Source organism: Aptenodytes forsteri, unplaced genomic scaffold, assembly GCF_000699145.1.
Source record: "Aptenodytes forsteri isolate BGI_AS27 unplaced genomic scaffold, ASM69914v1 Scaffold224, whole genome shotgun sequence".
Lineage (NCBI taxonomy): Eukaryota > Metazoa > Chordata > Aves > Sphenisciformes > Spheniscidae > Aptenodytes > Aptenodytes forsteri.
The window spans coordinates 2,129,649-2,146,380 of NW_008794879.1; the positions used below are offsets into that span (position 1 = coordinate 2,129,649).

The window sequence follows — 16,732 nt, forward strand, 5'->3', positions numbered from 1 at the left end:
AGCCATCCCTACTGATGACTCAAACTCCATCAACTCACTTTGCGCAGACATGCAGGATGAGTGCTCACACAATACCCTGCACATAACTCAGCAGTTATCCAGCACCGTAGACTGCTAACTTCTGAAATATCTCTGCAGGAATCTACCCTTTTGCACCCTGAGTCATGCTGGGCACAGCAAACATCCTTAGAGAGGCAAAAGATTTAGGTCAACAGGTTTTAATGGAAAAGAGTGACACCACATTCAGCTGGAGCTGTGGTGTGCTCAACACTTTAGAAAACAAGGTCACTTACCTAGTTGTCTAAATAAGGGGTTTTGCGAGCAAGTTTCCAAATTGAAATTGAAAGCTTTGGCTGTGGTATGAAGTATTCTCTCAGCGTTTTTTATTAAGCATAGTAAGGTCTTATGTTCATGAGAAAGTTCATGAAAAAATTCACTGCAATAATTTTGCCTGGCTAAAGTGACAAATTAGGATGCAAAAAAGCAGTTACTATTGCATTAGCAAACGTGCACTATTTATACAACTCCAGGAGAACTTCATGCATCTATTCTGACCTCGATTACAATCTTTCTTAGGGGAACATGCATGAATAGGAATGAATGAAAATAAGGCGGCAGCTCATATCCTGTGGGCAAGTTATACTCATTATAAATTTAAAAGAGAACAGCATAGCTCCCACTGTTTGCTATTAAGACTGGTAAAAAATAGTGTTTGTCTACATATTTTTGTATTTGTTGCATTTTTAATCCACATGTATGGCTCTATAGACAAGGCTTTATGTTTCTTTCAGTAAAAATGAGAAAATTTAAAAGTCTATGTAGGTTAACACAGTTTGGGGTGGGGTGTGTTTATGTGTAGCAAATACTTGCACTAGAGCAAATTTGGCAGTTTTAAGTAACAGCAATGTTAATACTAACAGTAACAGCAACAAGGACAGGAGTTACTATTGCATTGACTATTACTGTTTAAGACAGAAAATTTTACCATTTCTGGGAATGTGATCAGGGAACAATAAAGCTCTTTGCTCATTGCAAACAATAAAGAAATTTTTACAATTGTTTTATTGAGAAATACTCATTTTTCTATGCTGTGGAGCAGGGAATTGAAATTAGCAATTTTCAGACATGTGACCTTATTGGTAAAGGTGTTACCAATTTCTTGGGGAAAAACCCCAACACATTTGCCTTGTTCTTCATGTGTTTTTTCCTAATGCCCATTGCTAGTTGATGTTAGAGACAAGGCATCATGCTAGATAGACCTTTGGCCTGGCCCTAGAGTTCTCTTTTGTGGCATACACCAGCAAAGAAAATTTCAACTAAAATAGTTAAAGTTTGACAAAATTCTAGGGAATTAAAACCAAGATTTTTATACTGAAAAGCACTAATCTTTTAGTGGAAAGAAAAATAACCCCATGCCCAGAAATGCCATCACCTTACCTACCCTCGGTCTTAAAGCACCCAGCATAAAGGGAAAGGAGGATCTCGTTTGCAGACAGCAGGACACACATAACAAACATGATCAGGTGAGGTCATTAAATTAAAGTTCATAATTAAAGTTATGGTTCACATAGCAGAGCAGGTCAGTATGACCACAAGAAAGTCAGGCCCTCTGATGCATCTTTCTTTACCCCACTGTCACCCTATCCGCTGGAGGTGGAAAGAAGCAACTTCTCTGCCTACCCTGAGAGGTTCAGCCCTCTCAGATGTCTACACACTAGTTTTCTACAGGGGCTCCTGGGCTGCACTGGACCCCAAGGTCTTCCCCAAAAGCCTATTGGCAGAAAATAACAAATAAGAGCTAAATATGCTGCTTTTTTTTTAAAAAAAAACCCTCTCTCTTTCTTATGAATAGTGCAGGACCACACAGATATATAGGACCTGAGTAATGACTGCCCTTCAGGGCTCATTACCGAGTTTGGATCCCAAATCTGTCATTAAGCTAGCAAGGGGAAGAGGTCAGGGAATGCGGGGGAAGGAGGGGTGAGGAGGTCACCGGCGCAGGGGGTCTGTCCCTGTTTGCAAAGCAGATGTTGCCCTCTGAGGCCTTAGGGATCCATTGCTCTTAAGTCACCAGATGTTGCCCATGCTATTCCTCAAATCCAGGTGGAAAATTCCATCATTAGGAGGAAAATTAGGAACAATTTTACTGGTAATTTATAAGCAACAATAAGCAGAGGGGGCTCAGATGTATGTGTGGCAACCAAATATGCATGATTGATTTATTCATCCAATGAATGCTGCCATGCCTGATTCTAGATTATCAAATATCACCGAGATGTTCCAGTTCAGATATCACTGAGTTTCCAGTTCAGATCTTTACAGACAGGAGCCAGCTGCCAGGTTTAGATTGGATCCAAGTTTGCTCGCATTCAAGGGAGTTTGCATGCATGCTGTGTTTTAAACAACAGTTTAAACAACTGTTTCACAATAAGACTAGAGAGATTCTAACATATCAGTTATAAATGTACATAACAGGGCTTGCCTGCAAACGTTTTCATTCAAAACCAAGCTCCCATCTCCCTGCAGCAGGAGTGTTTTGCTGTCATTCAGCACAGCCCAAAGGAAGTTGAAAAATCCATGTCATGAAGCATAGGAATGCTTCCCACATGCACTCCCCAGCCATGTCACCATTCCTTGTCTGAGAAAGTAATAGAGGATGCCCAGGCATTTTTTTGCGTTCATCTGTATCATTGCCCAGGCACAGTGCCTACAGCTGAGTTTTGGAAACTCCAGTATCTTGGAAACGGTATAGGAGCTTTCCATGTAAGCAGCTAATGAGCAACCAAAATTTGTATTCATGGAAACCAAGAGCATTTACAAAGCTACACAGAAACACCTACCCGTTTTTCCTCCTAGTAACATTCTGGTAAATAACATTTGATCTTTTATATCAGTCTCCTGACATCTGATTGTGATTATAATACCATACAGCTAGTATGAAATCTTAGCACTTGAGATTCTTTAGTTGATGAAATAGAATAGCAAATACACAAAGTGAACACAGTCGAGCAATTGCTGTGTGACCACAAAACAGCAGATAGCCAAAGACAAATCCCACTGGCAAAGGTTTACATTTGTTTTTCTATTTATTTAAATGCCTATCTCCTGTTTCAGAGCACAGTGTGGAACAGAAAAGCATCCCTGGTAAATTCCCATTGCAACAACATTTTTAAACCCGTCTCAGATACGCACAGAACTTCTGCTTTGTTTGCTAATGAGGACATGTTCCTTTGATACTTCACAACTGGCTGGACACTGGAGTTTGAATTATCGGAGCTGAATTAGTCAATGTCACACTTAAACAAGATTTCAGCTGAACTGCAGCCTCCAATGCACTCACAAGGAGAAACAGTACTGCTAAAACATTTGTGTACAATTGAAACACCCACGAAATTCCGTTAGAAGCAATTCGAACTTCCTGTAAATGAAATTGAAAGAAACCCTGCAAAAACAGCAGTCTATAATAATCTTAAATCATTTGGGTAAGTCTGAATGCTATCTGCCTCATAAGAAGCTCTGCTCCTCAAGAAACAAGTTTAAATCACAGTACCTGAATTACATTCATGCCTTTGAATAATATGCCTTCAAATACATTCATGCCCTTGTCTTTATTATTTTAGAAATTAAAAGAAAAACCTATCAACTTCTGTGAAAGTAAAAATGGTGACAATCAGAGCCATATAAGCATTACTTAAAGACAAAGAGAGGAGTGCTGGTTTAGAAGTTCAGACTAGGACATGTTTTAGGTTAAATGAAAGCTTCCCCACAGGCCTATAGTGCCTCCGCTACTCATGTGTACTATGGGAATTAGAATAATATTCCCTTCCCCTTCATCTTTTCCTTATCTTGACTATTTAGACTGTGTCTTAGACTTCGTGTTGGAAAGTGTCTCATAGAAAATGCTGACCTCTCCTGAGATCCATAGGAGGCATCCCATTTGTCTGGGTAAGGAAAACCGAACATCTCAACTACATAGCAGACAAGTCAGGCCTGATTAATTTTCTTAGCACACCTAATAGATTTCAGTGTTTCCATTCCACTTCACTTGCAAAGCTTTCCCCTCGTCCAAACCCTTTTGTCCTGGTGGCAGCTTTAATACATGGTCTTTCTGAATGTGATAGTAAAATAAAGAGCCAAGCCTTACCATTGGTGTCCGTGATGATAACACTGGCTTTAGTACTGTCGTTCCCTAGTTTGCTGCTCACTCTGCATACATATTCCCCAGCGTCGGCCAACGTGGCTCTATAAATGTGAAGCTCAGAGTATTTCCTGTGAAATCAGAAAAAACATGTAAACGTCCTGTACTGGAGTAACAGTCACTGCATCAACTATTGTACTTTTGTTTTTCCTCTCAACAAAGAGTCTTATCTTCCATTCTTACTGACAGATTAACACTATTCAGGTTTGAAAGAAGGGAGGAGAATTAAAAAAAAACCTCTCTTACAGGCTGTTGGAAAACAGGCATATTAATGAACTCAAACGAAGATACTTGTTTATGCTTTTCTGCTTGAGAGAAGTCTTTATTCTTAAAGGAAATCTGAAAAACAACCTTCCTCTCTCAGCTGAATTGTTGGCTGTCCAGATGCCACTGAGATGGGTGTAATATTAAAATAGATTACCCTTTCCTACAGGTTCATATTGCCAGTAGCAGAGTTCTGGGTAAGTACTGTAGTTTCCAACATCTGACTAAATAATCATGAGATTAGGACACACCACTCTCTTTAACAACCTCTGAAACCCCAATAGTAAATCATTCTCCAGTGCTAACAAAAAATTATGGGCAGGAGCACAATTTGCATGAAGCTACATTTTGTTCCTGGCTCAGAGACGTAATTTAATCAGTCTCCAAGGTTTTAAGATTAGATTTTAAAATGCAGAACTCCTGCCTACCCATTAATTTGGTAGGAACATGTTCTGGTGTCATTCAAAGGGTCCCCAACTCATGTGATGGCAATAATCCCATTACACAGGCTGCAGAGAATGACTAGCTTGGGGAAAATACACACATTATTGCTGTTCCTAGTTTCTGCTTAAAAGAAGTGCTTTGGGGAAGTTTTTGCCTGTAGCAAAGCCTGCTCATTTATCTACAGAATAGTCACTTAGTAGAGTGCATGAGCACTGGCTTCCCTAAGTTGGCCTACCCCAACATGAAGGACTGATCCCCAGGAGGCAGGGGTTCTTCTCTCTAAAAGCTCATAGTCACCAGCATGTCTAGCGATGAGTGCTGAGCTAAGCAAAGTTTGGGGAGTTGCTTTGCTTCAGCACAGCCATGCCTTCTAACTCTCCATGCAGAAATCACAACTGGTTACCCCTTCTGGGAGCCATTGAGTAGGGCTGGGTTCAGACCAGAAACAAGACTATCATAACAGGGGGGCTTCTGGAGCAACCAAAATGTTCAATGCCACTTTCCAACGCATCCCTGTGAGCCATTCCTCCCTTCAGCACACTAAACTACCCCATCTGCTATCAAACAGCTGCTTATTGGTAGCTCAGCCTTCCCTGCCTCTACGCGAAGGTCCTACTGCTGAGCAGTCAGCACTGTGGCCCTCATGGGATGAGAGCAGTGTGCTAGGTGGACCCCGCCACTGGTAGAAACCCACATTACAAGAGTTTCCCCTCATGTCATGAAAGAGGGCTGCTTTCTTGAGGCCACTGGGCTTGCAAGAAGGAGGAGCAGCCAAGCTCGGATTAGCAATTTGCTCAGGTTTGCTCAAACGGTAAACAACTGAATAGCTGACTATTAGGGCTCCCTTCTCAGGCAATGTTAGGAGCCCAGTTCCCAATGCAGAATTAATTAACTGGGCTGTATTTCAGATGGCATACAAGAACGGACTCTAGCTGGTGGCAACCATGAATATATATATGAGAAAAATGTGGCTGAGACACTGACAGAAGTGTCCAGAAGGTGAAAGCTACTGTCTCTTTGGGGGGGAATTTTGCACCTAACAGCTGTACTTATACCACAGTAAAAATGGCCTGCTCTTTAATCTTCCTGCCAGCCATCTACACACCTGCCTTTGCAACAGCCTGTTGAGGGCCTGTCCAGCAACATCTGGCAGTAGCCCTACGCCACCTAACAGCTTGCGTGGACATATGATATTTCCTATATCCCACAGGCTACCTTTCAGCCATGCTTGCAGACATTCATCTAGATGGACAGAGGCTGTTTCAAAAGGCAATGTAAAGAGGCTCAGTTTTTTGAGGAACTCACTTTAACTCAATGATAAACAAGAAGCACAGCTGCAGCTATATCACTTTTGTTTGGGTACCCACTGTATGTCTGCTGCAGTCTCTTTTCCTCTCCCTATGATATTAAGTAATATTGATGCAAACCACCTCTGTGGCACGCTTGGCTTTTAGAAGAAGAAATTCTTTGCCCTGCACATTTATTTTTATTCTCTTTGTTTTACATGATACCTACAGGAAAAGGTGAGGAATTGTGTCTCCCTTTTATGATTTTAAGTTTATATTAAAATAGGTGAAGCAACCATATTTCTTACAAATCTACTTCTAACAAGCCACATTTACTCTTGTTTTTAGAAAAACTCTGTAAGGAGTTTTCTCTCTGAGAGCAGGAGAAATAATAATAATAAGAAATAATATGAATATTTATAGCCTTAAGAATATTATCGAGACATATCAGGACAGAATTCAAAACAGTCAGAGCAGAAGGTGACTCATTAATAGCTGTAAATGAAGCAGCTCCCTAGCAATACAGTACTCCAACAGTACTCACTTAAAGCCCCTGATAGAGATTTTGTGTTCAAATGCTTGTCCTTTTCTCAATCTATACCATGCTACACCAAAAACTGCCTCTCCCTATAAGATTTGCTTCTGCTATATCTTTAGCTCATCACCACTATGACACTGCTGAGCTTGTATTCATACATGAAAGGGAAAGAATTACATCCGCAGAATGCAGTCCCAGCCCATCTTATCTGACTGCTTGAATTCATTTTGCTTCCAGCCTCCATCTGTCATCCAGAATTGCCTGTCTGCAGGCAAATATCCAGGCTAAGCTTGGATGAATCCCAAGGTACAGGGCACTTGCACACAAAGTTTTCTCATGCACTATTGCATCCAAAGCCATCAGCTAGGTGAAGTGGCAAAACACCTTCCCTCTACCCAAAAACCCCAACCCCGATAAAGGAGTCTCTCTTCATTACATGAAGAGAGTCTGACTCTGTACAGCACACTACCCCAAACAAAAATGTGCAGGCTTCACCTGGGTTTGAAACCAGAGGCGGAAAATGAAATGTTACCAGTACAAGTGGACAGGCATGGGAAAGTTAGCCAGCAGGTGAAAAGCCCTTGTCTGGTGCCTGATTTTTTTCTGTATCTCCATTGACACAAAGGAATAGCTTAGAACTTGGACACACAAATCAATCAATCGTGGCATCATGAATCATCAGCAATCATAAGAGCAGCAGAAACTCACTGACTGCATGCTCTTACTCCATGACAAATTTGAGGTAAAAAGTGAGTGCTTTAAATGCCTTTCATTAAAATTTAAACTCATACAGTTTCTCTTGACTTTCCAGTGTAAAGAGAAGGGGCACCGTCATTTAGTGTGATTCGCCTGCTGTACTGTCATGTCATTGCATGTCGGCGCTCTGCGCCCTCTGAATCAACCACCCTGATATCATCCTAGCGAGCTTAGAGGAGTGATCCCACAAGTTCATTTTACATGCAAGGCAGTCTTCAGAAGGCTAAGCTTTGAGGAAGCCTGCATTGCCACAGAGTCTTCTAAACTCTTAAAAAACTAGGAAAACACAGTCAGCATCTGCCCCACTTCTGCAAATCCTTTGGACCAGTAGTGTTCACGCTGGCCAAACACACCCCATAAACACCAAGCTGCAGTATTACCTTTTCCATGCCTACTCCAGGTGCCAAGCTAAGGTCTTCATTTTCAATTTCTGAGCTAGACACTTCATCATTCTGCCAGATATTTTTGCAATTTATTAAAAAACCTAAAGCTAAATAGCCAGAATTCAGAAACATTTATTTTTCTCCGAACAACGAACAGGTTTTATTCTACCATCACACACTGAGAAAGGTGATTTCCTGCAAAATACAACATTACCAAAAGTCACTTCTAGCCATTGGGCACTACTTACAAACTTTGTGAGGTTTTTATAAATATGTAGAAATTGTTAGTCTCAAGTGTTTGGATTGAAGGGGTCAATAAGACTGTGGTACCCTGCATGCTAATGGTTCTTCAGAAACATAGTCTACTTTTTATGTAGCCATTTGACCTTTAAAACAGACATTAATCCCAGACAGCTCAACAACTACTCTAGCCTTCCTAGTTGATGTTTCCCACACTTGGTAATAGTAAAAAATTCACACTAAAATGCTTGTTGTAACTATATGGCAGCATACGAACATGACAAACATTTATCAATGTGCTGTCATGAAAAAACCACAGAAAATAAGTGGGAAAAAACTCCTTGATCAATGATATTCCTTTTATTTGCAATGGGATCTTTTTAATGTGGCTTTGTTTACTGTAATATGCATGTCTTTTTATGCATTCATTTGTACTGCATTTTTCCCCATTTTCCTTTAGCTTTAGAACACGTGCCTGTCCCACATTTTATCAAAATAAAATCTACCTCCTCTTAAGCTGTTCACATCTACTCAGTCCTGGAAGCACACATAAACGGCAAAAGAAGAAATGGGAAAGCACTGATGTGTCCCCAAACTAAAATCTCAAAGTAGAAAGGAACAGAAAATACTTCAGATGTCAGCAGACATCCCCTGTCTTTCCACTTTTTATACTCTACATCTAGTGGCTTTCACATCTCTAACTGGAAGGGCTTCTCTGTTTCACATTGACATTTCTGTTTTAAAACAGAAAATAGAAGAGAGAAATTCCAATGATGAGTGATACCCTCGTGGCTGGGGTAGCACACAGAACTGTGAAATCCAGGTCAAAGCCTGCACTCTCCCCACTTACAGTAGGGTAATAAGACCTCAGATTTCCATTTTCCAGAAAAAGGCCCAATTTTCATTTTTTTCATTATGTATCTTTTGGGGAATTTTAAATATGTTTTGGCACATCAACCTGAAAAATAGTCTCACATGTTCCACATGCATGCTCTAATCAATAGCTATTAGCTAGTTTCCCTTCTGCCAGCTCGTCAAAGTTTTGTGGGGGGAAAAAAAAAAGAAAGAAGGGAGCTGGCAGAAGGTAGTTACTGATTCAATGCTCAACTGAGAAAGCCCAGCCCCAGAAGGTGAAATCCTGGCTCCAGTGAGTTTGGTCAGCCAGCATCAGCCAAAACGTAAGAGAAAATACTGCTTGCCCCGCACAGGCAGCACTGTGTTGCTGGGTAAGCTGAGGGCCGGGCTCTGACCTGAACATTTTCTTTACAGAATAGACTGAAAATACAACTCTGATGGAGACATATGGCCCTGCAAATAGGTCCAGACAATTTGCCAGGCTATCTGCCACCTGGAACAGCTCCATTTTGCAAATGCTGGAAAAAGACATCACAGGTTCCTTCTTGCTGTCTGTTCGACAGTGGCATGGGGGCTGCGGTGATGCTGCTCTGCCCCTCTCCTTGTTTCACCTGGTGCCCCAGTCTGGGGCAAGCAACTGCAAGGGAGGGCAGGATATCTGGTTTTCAACCTGAATAACTCTGAAAGGTCAAGTGCCTGTTAGATTTTGGCTTCTGTTTTGTCTAATGAGATGAGACCTGAGAAAAAGTATGGGGGCACTTGACACCCTGGAAGGAAAGATGTCTTGCAGAGCCCATCCTCTGCGCCTTGTACAGGAGGAAGGCATGGCTCAGTGCAGCAGATAGCAGCCCTGCTTACTAAGTGAAGAAGTGAGAGTTGAAGAGCTGTGTTCAAAGAGATTTTCATAGCTTCCTTTGGTGGATGAGTGGCCACAATTGAACCTTTTTAACCTAAACAACAAGATAGAGACCAAACAGCAAAAGCCTTCTCCTGTCTCCACACAGAAAATACATTGTGTAGCTTCTCCCTCCCCGCAGAAGCAAGGCACCAGACCATCTTTTGGCACTGGTCATCAGTCACATGTAGGGGACACTTTCTCCCCGCCAGGAGGATGAGATTTGCAGGCTTTGCTACTCATCTGACATCTGCTAGATCTGTGCCTTGTTCTGCATGTGCGGGAACGCCTCTGGTAAAGGATTACTGCAAGCTTGCATAAGACATTCGAAGCTAATGCAGGCAGCATTCGGCCCTTCTTAAGGACTAGATTGCTTGCAAAGCAAATCTCAAAAATATTTCCAAATCTACATCACTTTGATGATTTTAAATGTTCTTGGATTTTAGACAATAAGCATAAGGTACCTCTGTTCTTGTCAGTAGTTTAAAAATGGACTGTCTCCAACATTTACTAGTTAAAATTATAGCCTTTTGCTATCAGAAAATAAATAGAAATTGAAAAGGGAAAATTATTTATGAAATATTTATACCCTACTACCACTTCATCCATACGTTCAAGAAAAATAACGTCAGTGTCTGTTTCCTTAAATTTTCTTCCTCACAGCTTTTAGCTTTCTGATACTGCAATTAACAACCTCAATGCTTGTGTTCTGGTGAACAGCTCTCCCCATCCCTCCCACCCCCATTTGTGAGAAATATCTCTGTACTTACTTTTGTTTTTTTGGGATCTTGATATTTTCCGGTCTGTTTTTTTTGGTTATTTCCTTTCCATTCTTTAACCATTTGAATCTGAGCGCAGGGTACTCTGAAGTGGTTTCACACCTTAGCACTAGCTTCTGACCCACAGCAGCCTCTTGGTTTTTCATTTCCTTCAATTTGGGAGGCACCGCTAAAGAAATAAAAGAATGTGCTGGTGATTAGGCCATCCTCAGAAGGGAAAACAGTGCTAACTCAAGTTGAGCTAGGCAAGCCACAGAGAGCAAAACCCCAACCAGACTAGCAACACTTCTACACCAAAACCTGAAAAATAAGGATCATTTGTGTGTTATGTGCATAAGGGCACATTTAATGACAGCCTAGTTTGGCCCTTTGGAGTCCTCCTCCATGGCTTTTACAACCTGCAAGCCATACACAGCCTTAGCGAGAACTAAAGTGCTGCTTCAGAATACAGTATGAAGCACTAACAACACTTAATTGATTGTGTGCACCTAGACACAAGACAGCAGGCAGCCTTGGTAGGTAATACAGAAAGGGAAAGGGAGGGTGTCTTGCTGCTTTATTTATTTCGACTGCTATGAGTCAGTGGCTATCCAAAGGCTCCAGGTGCAACTGATGTGACAGGAAGCTAAAAGCATAAATATAAACTCGACAGCTTCCCTAATCTGAGGGAAAGGCTTTTGCTCCAGCCAAACATTATAACCCACATTATACACCTACCTCAAACCTCAGCTTGGCCATATCCTTTCCCTGAGGCAAGAGACAACAGGCTTGGAAGCCCATCAAGAGAATCAATATCAATTAAGGGTATTTTGGACCCAGAAGGGGACACTGCATTGAAAATGCTCAGTCAATGGCTCCCACACACTGAAGGGCTCCAGCTGATGCATCTCAATTTCTACTGTGTTGTAGCAATAGAGTTTCTTCTGTGGGTAAATCTCAAACCATTTAGGGCTTTCTAAGTTAAGGACCTCTAATATTTCACAACCAGTACCTATCTTTGAGCACAGGCTTCACAAGAAGATGCAGTCCCTTTTGTGAGACACCACGCTTCATTTGATCCCGTGGGTTAGCTGTAAACCAGCCTCTACCATGCTCCACTATTGAGATAAAACTCCTAGTTTAACCGTATTTCCCCTGAGGCTTAAGATAACACCTTTACCACACAACCGGGGAGGGCTAATATGGGGAGTTACAGCTGGTCAGCTGATGGTGATAGCTTGTGAGTCCCTCCCTGCTGAGCTGTGCCCCGTTGTTGGTTGGTCTGTACCTCCGGGGAGCCAGTATTCCTGTGCAGTGTCTCTAGCTGCAGTGTGTTTTGTTTCTTGAACAGCTGTAATATTGCCCAAGGAAACAAACGGCCAAATGATTACCCATAACATGCCAATTAGGAGTGTTCATCGGGTCACCAACAGGTCTCCAGTATGGTCCTGTACAAGAGTATGTTTTAACAACCTGGAACACGCCTGATTATGTTTTGATATCTGTTGCTTGTGTGTTTGTGGAGACTTGCTGACATCAATTGCCCTTAATTATTATTCCAATCGGACAAAAAACAAGCAGCACCATCACGGCCGTAATTATGAGAGGTGTGTATAAAGAACTGGATACACACATGTCCAATAAGCAGTTGCGTGCTGCAGACAGCAGCATGGCCTGTCCCACACAGAAGTCAACCTTCCTGATCCCAGGAAAGCCCACGGAAAGCCTGATTTTCCTGGAAACTGAGCCTGGAGCAGAGCAGCATAAACAATGGTGGTTGGGAAAATGAAGTCTGCAGTGAAAGAGCAAATGAGGTGGCACCTGCTGCATCACCAGCAGAAGACAAGATAGGGACAGAGCAGCCTTCAATAACTAAAAAACTTCTGATTAAGAGGAAGGTGACAACTTTTTCTATGTGTCTCTGCTGGTGCGGAAAACAAGTCCCTGGCAGGAAGTCTTGGGCTAGACATCAGCAAAACATCTGAGAGGGAGACCTTCTCTGGGGAGGGCATCCATGGGGGTTTTACACATGGGGTTGGCACATGTGTCAGGGTGGCACTGGGGCGGATCAGGTAAGGCCCAGGACTACATGACCAGAAAGAAATCTCCCCCAAAACGTCTTCTCATATGTTGGTTTCCATTTTCTACCCCCCCAGGATAATTTTGGAAATTCCAATGCATTCCCAAAATGCTACCAAAATAATTTTTGCTTTCTGAAAAACAAATACCCACACACCATTCTGAAACCAATATGTTTAAATATATATACTTTTTTGTGTGTGTGTGTATTTGTATATATACATACATTTACATAAGCACACATGTAAATATTCAGGCATTTACCCAAAAGAGAGAAAGAATTTTTGAAAAATACCAATCTTTAAATTTTCCAACAAAAATAATTAGCATTAATTAACAGCCTTACTACTGAGGTTTGTGCTTATAGTTTCATTCAGTCATTAAAGAGTTAAGGTTATAGTCTTTTGTCACTATGTAAGAAAAGGAGCTGCAGAGGTGTGAAATAAAAAGGTAATATTCCTTATTTTACCACATTTCACGTATAGTCCTAGTCCATATCTTGCATGAATCAAGAGAATAACCACAACTGCAAGGATCAAAATTTTTGTGCTTAAGACTTCAACTCATTATTGATTTTCCTGTCAACATAGCAGTGTGAAACTGGGAATAAAAGGGAGATGCCATTTTGTTCCTGAATTTTATTTTAATTCAGTATTATCTGCTCAAAATGACTTGCAGATTTTTTCCTCCATCAGAACTGTCAATGAAAAAAAAAGTGTTAAATTAATATGCTCAACTCTTGCCATAATTCAGGAGTTACCAGGAAACATAAAAGAGGATTTAATCAATGGCAGTGACCCTCACTAATTCACAGTAACTCACTGTCCAAGCATGCAGGCTCTCCAGGGAAAGCAGTAAAAGCTGTTCACAGACATGACAGAAAAGAGATTGTTTCTTCTTTTTTTTTTTTTTTTTTCCTTTTCATTTACACTATGTTTGTTTCCTTTCAGCTGCAGTTTCGCAAAAGTTAATCAGACCTGCCAGGCGTATGAGAAAGCTTGTGCTGATAAAACTACAGCATTGTGTGCTTGGATCGAGATCAGCTACAGCTTCCACTGTTGCAAGAGGTAGTTGACTTTTATCACAGTCTGTGCCAATTTCTCCAGTGCAAGACAGGACCTTGTCTGAGGGGCAAAAATGCTTTTAGAGGAGGCAAAAATGCTTATAATGATAATGAGACATGGCTCCCCCTGACACCTCCCTCCCCTCACCTCTCTACCCCTTCCCCCTTTGTCCCCACGGCATGTCCTGCCAGCTTGGCTCCTTTCCACCGCTCCTTGCTGCGCCTGTCATGCAGCACCGCTCCTGCCACCGGAGAGGCTTCTGACCACCGCTCCGGGTGAGGCTTGCTGCTGCAGGCAAGGAACGAGGGAGAAAGGGCAAGGAAAACAGTTTCTGCATCTCCCACACATGGATGGAGGCTGAGGTGCCATCTGCCATCCCAGACAGGATGACTCAGTCAAAATGTATTGTGAAGATGGAAGGGAGCCTCACAGCATTTCCTGCGGGTCACATTTTGGGCAGTGCCGTTGCAAGCAGCTCCAGTACGGCAGCAGCAGAGCCCTTACACGTGCCATCCGTCACAGAATGACAAGGGCCAGGTAGCAAAGAAAGCAGACAAATCCCAAAGAGAAACAGTGGAAACTAAGCATGGAAGCACCCTGAAAGCGGCACTGCTTGAATGAAAGGTGCGGTGGGATCCACTTTATCTGTATTCCTTGTGCTGAAACCTGGGAGTGCCTCATATTTTAAGAGTCAATTAGACATACAGAAAGGCACCCATGTTTAACCCCAAGCTTTTCACACTCTCCAGTCAAGACCTCTCTCTGTGACCCACGGATCTCCCCTGGTTTGACAGACTTTCTAAGAAAGCAACAGGGGCGATAACAGCGAGAGAGGGCTGTCACGCTGTGACGAGCCCTCACAAAGCGGCGGAGCACTTGTGTCAGCAAAAGTCCTGCACTGTTGGAAGGGTTTAACAGGCAAAAGCATGCAAGGTGTTAGATCTCTGCTTATTAAGATGGCTTGAACATCTGTCATTTTGTTAGCAATTTTTTCAGAAATGTATGTCTGCTGGCCTGCGTAATATCACTGCAGATAAGGAACACGCATTTCCATATTCTCTCTGCAAAAGACTCACTGATAATGTATGACTGGAGATAACTTCTCTCTGGACTTTGGTGAGTTTGGCAAAGCACAGCAATCTCCTCACCCTCAGTGTTTGATTGTACAGTTAATCTGCATGGAAGCTCAACACATTGAACAAATTAAACAGGAAACCTGCAAAATATTATCACACAACTACACGCTTTCAGCTGAAATTCCATGAGTGGTTGGTTTTTTTCCCCTTTCTTTTCTTTTCCTAGGAAGGCACAAAGCCTTTTAAGAGTCGGAGCACAGGAATGTATTAGGCATGCTTGCCAGTAGGCATACGTGCACAGTTTGCTGTGCAAAATTGTGACCAACAGCTTGGTGAGTGGTAATAGAAGCCACAAGAGTAACACACGTTGCCTTGGCCTCAAACTTGCCTTTTTGTAATAATAATGCTCAAGGCAGGGCAGTAATGCAAGAAAAATTATATTATTTCCAAAAAGCCTTCTCCCCCTGCATATGAGATTGTAATCAAGCTCAGGTTCATCATCAGCAGGCTAGATTTTCTAAAGACTTTGATATAAACCATATAAGCTACACTTTAAAATGGATACTACTCCTGCTTAGACAACTGAAAAAATCCCCCAAAAGTTCTGTTGTTTTCTGTTGGTTTTAATCCTCCTATTGTTCTCTCAGGCAACATTGGATTTTGAACACTTTTCAAAATTCGGCTATTTCCTTCCAGCATGTTGAGTCTCTATGCAGATTACCTACACGATAAGACACTGCGGGTAATGATAGGAGATAATCCCACACAACCAGCTCTCCAAAATACCAGAGTAACTGAACACAAGCTGAGAGATTGGAAAACCAAACAAATCATTTAGCTACTTAAACGGGAATTTCGCAGTTCTGAACTCTTTTGAAAATACTGTCAGATACATTTCAGCTTCTGGGTCTTGGTATGATTTGAACACTTATGTCTGTGTAGAAAAGCAAAAGGAAAAATGCAAACCTGATATTTGTCTTGAGCACTACATGTAAAACCAAGATCCACAGAATCTCATTCTTCCTAGTGATGTTAAAAGGAAATTTTTGCAGAAATTTTGTATGTTGTAACGGCCAAAAGAAAGGGGAATGCCACAGGAACGGCTAGCAACATGGTCAGGAGCCAAGAAACAGAGCAATAGGAAGGGATATAGCGCTACAGCCATGTTCTTTGAACACTGGACCAGCGAGGAACCAGCAAATGCCACTATAAATCAAAGTAACTACTCCCCCGCCCCCAAAAGCTAATCACAAATCCAACTGCAACTCTGATTACCCTGACCAGGAACTGCTCATCTCATGCTGTGGAGCATTTGAGTCTAAACTCAGTGAGCCTGATAGGTTTAGGTATGACGGTGCTGAAGTCTCACTTGGTCCTTTCAAAGTAATGGTGCACCCAACCAGCTCATAGATCTCCACCTAAAGTATTTGTTTTTTCGGAGTGTGATGCTTTCAAGTACATGGTATGTCATGCCAGTGTTCATGGATATTTACTCCTAGCCATGAAGCTGCTCTCTGAGCTTGCGTTAATCTTCTTTTTGTTCTCCTTGTCAGAAGCGCAGTAAACCCTTCCAATGAGAGTATCATGGGCCAACTCACAACATAACCTTGGGAAGGCAGGATTTTCAACAGGACACTGAAAATGGTCATATGGAAGAAGTACTGTGCAAATGGAGAATGTCTCACTACTCCCCCCTCCACTCTACAAGTAAAAAGCATCTCCAGTGGAGCCAGAAGAAGGATGGCAGTGACAAACCAGCATGTCTAGAAGTATCATGTCCACGAGGGAAAGCCTGAGAGTGCCCATTTATTCAGTGTAACAAGATAATGCCAGGCTGTCCAGCCTCCTGCAGTCACTCAAGATATCAGTTTCTGAGCTTAGACCTCCTCAGAGACA

The 16,732-nt window shown here is 42.0% G+C and overlaps 1 protein-coding gene across 1 annotated transcript in view; it reads right to left on the bottom strand.

Annotated features, from left to right (window-relative positions):
* NRG1 (neuregulin 1) overlaps positions 1-16,732 on the bottom strand; it is a 314,057-nt gene that overhangs the window by 141,002 nt on the left and 156,323 nt on the right. The window contains exons 2-3 of the mRNA XM_019470843.1: positions 10,630-10,807; positions 4,145-4,269 (exon numbers count right to left, since the gene is read on the bottom strand). Of these exons, the coding sequence (XP_019326388.1) occupies positions 4,145-4,269; positions 10,630-10,784 (280 nt within the window). The 5' untranslated portion in view covers positions 10,785-10,807. The remainder of the gene's footprint in view (positions 1-4,144; positions 4,270-10,629; positions 10,808-16,732) is intronic.